Source organism: Rhamphochromis longiceps, linkage group LG22, assembly GCF_057381845.1.
Source record: "Rhamphochromis longiceps isolate RC_006_pf linkage group LG22, R_longiceps_female_GT1.1, whole genome shotgun sequence".
Taxonomy (NCBI): Eukaryota; Metazoa; Chordata; class Actinopteri; order Cichliformes; family Cichlidae; genus Rhamphochromis; species Rhamphochromis longiceps.
Window position 1 is genome coordinate 20,235,533 of NC_140577.1, and position 6,868 is coordinate 20,242,400.

Sequence of the window (6,868 nt, forward strand, 5' to 3'; positions counted from 1 at the left end):
TTCTCTTGTAAACACATGCCTTATACTTGTTCTTCTTTCATTTTATGTGCCATTTTATTTATTGAGTTATTTACAAACTATGTACTTATGCACTATTTCCTCTACCATATTTGTCCCCAATATATTTAACATTTTTAATTTCTTTATCCAGTATGGTTCTTTTATAACTAAGCTATTAAATAATGATACAATCAGTAAATAACAAGGGAAGTTATATTGAAAAATACATAACAGGGGAATTTATAGAGATTGAATTAAATACAAAGAAAATCACAATATCCATGTTGATATCCATGGATATAATGACAATAATATATTTGTTGGGTTGAATTTTAGATTTTAGCAGTTTCAGTCCTTCATAGCATCATCAATTCAGAAAGCCACTGCATTCTTATGAGACCACAGTTTAAGGCAATGATGATGCTGTTCAGGGTTCCCACACTTGGCGTAAAGTTAAGTAACAAAGTAAATCAGTTTCATAGCACCCGTCAGACCTGCAAGCTTAAAATGCTTCACAGAGGAGGAAGAGCAATAAAAACCTGTTTCCTCCACACACACATGCTTGCACACAAACACAGCTGTGACCTGTTATGAAGATAAGCTCTGACAACGTCATTGCTGCTCAGCACCTCATTACAGTGTTTGCCAACTCCCGAGAGAAGCTCCAAACAGAGATGTGTGTGCATCTGCGTGCATTTATGCATGTTTGTGTGTTGACTGGGGCCCACAGCAGCAGAAGCCACAGGGAGCTAAGAAACCATGCACTATTTATCACCGTGACAACAGACAGGAAAGGGCCATGGCTCCTAACAGAGCACCGGGTCTGCGATTCCTGTGAGAGTGTGTGTGATAAAGAGAGAAACGCTGAATCATGTGACCTCCTGCGGTGCTGCCCTGTCAGAAAACAGTAACACTAGATTCATCTGTGCATGTGTCAGGATATTTTCAGTGCATGCCTGTGTGTATGGCTGGACACGCTGCACTAGTTGCACTAATTGACACCTCAGGTCACCCTAATGATCTTAATGTGGCTCTGCAGGTGAGAATGGGATACAGAATCAATGATCATCTCCTACCCCACGAGCTCCCTAACAGCATCCCTGCTAGGACTATCAGGGCCGAACTTGTAGATTACATAACAAAGGGCATCAGGTAACTTACGTAAGCATCATAACAGCTATATACAACAGCAAAGCTGCATGGTGTTCATTTTAATTTGCTAAAATTTTGTCATTTTGTCTAAAGTTAAAAGTGATGCTGGCAAATGTCTGAGCCTACTTCTGCAGGAGGTTTCTTCCTGTTAAAGAGGAGTTCTTCCTTCCCACTGCCGCCAGGTGTTTGCTCAAATGAAACACATTTATCTGTGGCTGCAGTTACTTTGCAGGGCTAAATTTTATTTATAAATTTAAAATGTGAAAATGAAATAGCCACTCAGAATAAGTTCACCATGTTACACAGGACATTCATTATTTAAACTAACAGACAGTTTGGCCACATGCAACATTTAAATCCATCAACATGTTATGCCAGGAAACATTAAAGCATTACTGCACGCAGACTAGCCATGTACAGCCATTAAGTCTGCAGTCGCTCATTTATAATCGTTAAAGAGTGTAAAAGTGTTTTGATGATGATTCAGTCTGTGCTCTGCAGACAAAAGGGGCAGTGAGTCATACAATTCTTCATATCTTCTAATGCTTTCAAGGATTTTACAATATTTCTGTGTCTAAAAAAACAATTAAACACAATACTTTTTGACAACCATTACTTAAAGATAGTGAATGGGACCTAAAATAAACTATTAAATAAGCTTGCAGTATGAAGTTTGTGGAGGGCGCTTCTCTTCTTCACCAGCAGGGGGCAACAATAACAAATGCTTTTAACAGCAGTTCAACAATCCGCAAAGCGGAAGTCACCTCTTGTTTGTCTTCCGGTCTTTCTACGCAGCATGGCGAATTTGGAGCATGGTGAGGACAATCCAAAACATGTGAGAATGTCCGGTGAAACTCCCGACGTGTCCGTCCCGGACCAGGCGGCCCAAGAGACCCCAGCACCGGTAAACACTGCTGCCGCTCTCCCGTTATCGATCCCGTCGTTCGCCGCTGCCTCCGAGCTGTTGTCAGCGCCTTACTCGTGTCTGGTCGTGAACACCCACCGGAGACACATCGCCCTGCCGCCCGTGTATCTAAACAAGAAGAAGACGGGGATTAAGGAGGAGCTGGAGGCCGAGCTGCTCAAGTTCTCTCAAAGGTGCTTCTTTTTTTTCCCCCCGCCGACGTTTTTATCCAGTCAATGAAGCATTTTGAGCCGGACAGTCCACTTTCCCACGAACACAAACACGCACACGAGCTGTGATGTCCTCTAGCCGCTGAGTTTTCGTGTTGCTGTCTCCTGTGTTGTGAAAGAACCTAGTAGCTACTCATGAAACATCCTGTTAGGTCCTTTATCGGACACACACCTGCTGACGAGGTGGTGCTTTTAGGGGTTAAGAAGGTGGTGTTGGGAGGCTGTCACTGAAATGCAGACTTTTAGCTTTAATTCAGGGCATTGATTGTCCGGAAAATACAGCCAATGTGTTTTTAAATCCTTTACAGTCAATGAGTGCCTAAAGTCTAAAAGTCATGAACGTCACATCACCAACTGCTGTTTCTTCCTTTGAGAAGCTCTACCAGGTCTCTACTGCAGCCACCAGTTGCTGCTTATTTGTGGGCAATAACTGCATTCAGTTGTTTGTTCAGTAACTGAAAACTTGCTGTATTTAGTAGAGCTCAGGTGACTGACTTGGCCATTGACGATTATCTCTGCTCTTTGCCTCGGGAAACCCTTGGGTTTGTGTGCTTCGGGCCATTGTCCATTTGCACTGTGAAATCAGTTTTGCAGCATTTGTCTGAATCTGAGCAGAGACGATCGCCAGGTCGTCCTGCTGTCACATCATCTATAAACACCAGTGATCCGGCTCCACTGGCAGCCATGCATGCTCATGCTTTAACACTTCCTCCACCGGGATGACGGATGATTTTGCTCTCTCTTATAGCTTTACTTTGGTTTTTCAGCCTGATGAAGATCATCTTTGTATGCACTGATATCTCTATGGGCCACATAATGATAGTTCCAGTGAACAGCTACAAAATACAAGTTTAAAATTCTTTATCTGCTTAATTTATTGTTTAACACAGAGAGAGCAGGCCTCTCCTGGCTAAAAACAAACACCTGTTACTGTCCTGTTACTTGTGAGCCTCTGAAACTTGGATTAAACAGTTAATGTAATTATTTTGTTAAACCCCTTGAGTTAAAGTTTATAATCTGAACTTGAATCACATCTTAATTGTTTGTTTTAGAATCCACTGTGGTGCTCTGCGGAGGTAAAAGTACCAACAACGTGTGATTGTCTGCAAAATGTATTTTATGCATGAATCACTGCGTGCGGCCTTTTTAAATCCTTTCATACACCAGTCAGCTTTTAAAAGCATTAAAACCAGTAATGGTAACGCAAAAAGGTTTGGTCTTCTCCTTTAAGTAAAGCATTGTCAGTTTAAATAAACTGTTAATGGACGAGATGACCCTGTTACTGTTGTCTCTTTCAGTCTGAACGGAGTCCCCTTGGCCTACAACAACATCAGGATAGTGAGACACCTCGGAGACATTTACGACGACAGCGGCTACGTCCACGTGGACGTGGAAGCCAGCTTTATTGTTTTTCAGCCACAAAAAGGACAAAAACTACGGGTGAGATTTACATTCACATTATTTAGTAGAAGCAGAGAAGCTGACGGGACCTTACCTGACATAGTGTCTGTTAAGAGAGACCTGCACTTTTCAGTGTTTACTATTGTTATAATATACAAGTGACATATTAAAACCTGGGGCTTTGAGGCGTACCTGTACTTTGTGGGAGTGATAAATTGCCTCTGATAAAATACAATAACTAACAGCGTGTATCACGTATTCGTCTGTTTGTAGGGTAAGGTAAATAAACTGGGAATAAGCCACGTGGGCTGCTTGGTGCACGGCTGCTTCAACGCCAGCATTCCCAGACCGAATCTGGTTACTGTGGAAACATGGAGAGACGCGGGGCCGAGGATCGGATCGGAGGTGGAGTTTGATGTGACGGCGCTCGACGCCGACACTGCTGGGGTGCTGCTGATCAGAGGACGACTGGACAAGACCAGGCAAGTGTGCAGTATCAGTGATGAGGATTTTAGTAGCTTCGGGGCAAAGCTAAAGGCCTCAGTATGCTCGCCGCTTTGTGGCTGCCGGTAGCATCATCACACCAGTAGTCACTGCAGTTTTTTCCTGAACAATAGGCGAGCAACTCAGACCTTCACATCAGCGCTGGTATGGCGCTGGCCTATATTGATTGTTTTTGTCTTTGTGTGCCTCAGGGTGCAGGAGCTGCTGGCCATGTGTGAGGGCACAGAAACCAGTGTGCCTGCAGGCGAGGAGGACCCAGAACCCACCCAGGATGCTTCTGAAGAAACCCCGAAGAAGAAAAAGAAAAAGAAGAAAGTCAAAGAAGAGGAGATAGAAGAAGAGATACCAACCATATCTGCATGCCAGCTGGACAACGGTGTAACACCAGAGCCGAATGGGATGAGGGATGAGGTAAACGGCAATGAAGCCGCAGAGAACAAAAAGAAGAAGAAAAAGAAGAAGGAAAAACGTATAAAAGAAGAGGAGGAGGAGATGGATGTCTCTCAGGTGGCGGTCCACGGGAGCGACTCCAACGGTTACATTAGTGACAAGCCAAGCAAGAAAAGGAAACGTGAATCAGGAAACGATGTGACATCATCTTTTAGTGAAGATCCCGACCCGGTGAAACCAAAGAAAAAGAGAAAAGTCAAAATAGAGCAGCATGCCTAAAAAATGGTATCTTTACAAATTAAGTGAAACATTTGGAATAATCAAGTACATACTGAGTGTGTTAGTGACAGCGACGGCCCTGGAGGAATATCCTGACGTGCCTTAATCATTATAGAGCCTGGCTGTCATCCCAAAGTTGGCTCCTCGCCTCATAAACATAATGTCGGACATGCAAGAGAACATGGAAATGAGAGATCAGGAGTGGGCTTGACAGATTTTCCTCACTTGTAGTTCCAGCCTTCGCCACATGGTGGAGCCAAACTGCTTCTTACAATCAGTCTGGCAGACAAAAATCCAGAGGCAAAAACTCACCAGCAGAAACAGTTTGATCATCTTTTGCTTTGCTGCTGTTTATATGTTTTCTCCTGTTCAGCATTTAAGAAACAAAAGCCAAACGACTAATGCTGCCCAGCTGACTTCTAGACTTTGGCTCATGCTTCCATACAGGTCTTTAACAAATTGTTCTGATTGTGACTGCAAAGCAAGGAGAACGTTTTACTTAAATCCACAGTATTCAGTGAAAGGCCTGGAAATGAATCAGGCACAGTGACAGTGAAGCCATGGAATATTACTTTCGTGTCGCTCACTTCCTTTTGTCTTTAAATGGATTTTCTTTGACCGAGAGCAGAAATTAGCTGACAATAAAAAAATATATTATTCTCACCCTTTTAAAGAGTTCTTTATTTTGATATTTTGTCATGATGTCTACTTTTCAGTGATGATTTGACACACCTGTGCTTTGTAAACACACTCCTGAACAGCGCTTCGATTTCAGAGAGACAGAAATTCCTGTATTTTTGCAGTGTGCCGTGAAAAGGTTTGCAGCAAGCTCTTTTGCTTTGACCGATGGGAGTCGAGTGATAAAAAGCTGAGAGATAAGACTAAAGATCTAAGTGTTTTCTTTACTCTCTCTCTCGCTCTCTCACACACACACACACAGAGTGAGGGAGAGAAATCCTCCTGCTTTTCAGTGGGGAGTCTAATTAGCTGCTAGGTGCTAAGAGTTGGAGAGCTTATCGGAAGCTGCCTAAGAGGAGAGATAAGGGGATGCGATTAACTTGGCTCATTTTCATCAGTCACACCTGATCTTACTTTTCTGTCATCTGCATGAGCTGCACCATCTGTGTGTGCATCTTTTTTGGGTGGACAGATCGGAGAACACTGCAGAGAGCCATTCAAATAGGTCTTAAAAAAAAGGGCTGCTTGTATCCAAAGCATCCAGTCTGACAAGAAACAACAGCAAAACTTCATCGTGAACTTTTTTTAAACTGTTTATCAATCATACACTAACAGGAAAAAAAACATTAATAAGAAAAACTTGCGAAATATTTCCATTCCATTTTTCTTTTAAATCTTCAGCTGTCTGTACACAGTGTTGCTTAATTTTATTGAGGCTTGCAGAGATGTTTTTAAGCACAGCTCTCTCACAGCATTTCAGTCAGGTTCGGGTTGGAGCTTTAGTTGGAGGAGGAGAATCAAGGGTTTGCAATGACCGGGTCCTTTCGTTGTAGATTCACTGCTGTGCTTGGGAACATTGTCCTGTTGCATGAATCAGACCGGCTCAAGTTTTAGCTGTCGGACAGATGGTCTCGCATTTGACTCTAGAATGTCCTGTCTCTGCAAAACAAGCCCAAATCAACACGTCTCCACCTCCGTGCTTGACAGCTGCTACTGTATTTGGCTTTTGGTGTTCACCAAATGTGGCGCTGTGCATTATGGCCAAACAGCTCCAAATGGAGATATCTCAAAATCTCAAACGTTTTGTTGTAGGCTCTGGACTTTTACTTTTACCTTGATTCTTTTCTTTTTCAGCCATTGCTGTACTTTTAATCATCGTCCTGTTGCTTTACTAGTCAGACAGATGGTCTCAAGTTTGCTTCTTGAATACTTTGGTCCACAGAGGAGTTCATGGTCGACTGAGTGACTGCCAGGTTTATTTGGTCTTGTCTGACCAAAAGGACTGCTCCACTATTCCTGTAGTTTGTTCAGATCCAACTTTATAAACCCA

General features: G+C 42.9%; 1 protein-coding gene across 1 annotated transcript; it reads left to right on the top strand.

Annotated features, from left to right (window-relative positions):
• Positions 1 to 1,919: 1,919 nt before the first annotated feature.
• polr1f (RNA polymerase I subunit F) lies at positions 1,920 to 5,523 on the top strand. Its single transcript, XM_085396460.1, has 4 exons — positions 1,920 to 2,250; positions 3,585 to 3,726; positions 3,961 to 4,169; positions 4,383 to 5,523. Exons 1-4 carry the CDS (start codon positions 1,949 to 1,951, stop codon positions 4,858 to 4,860), a joined length of 1,131 nt encoding a protein of 376 aa, XP_085252586.1. The 5' UTR covers positions 1,920 to 1,948; the 3' UTR covers positions 4,861 to 5,523.
• The last annotated feature ends 1,345 nt before the right edge of the window (positions 5,524 to 6,868 follow it).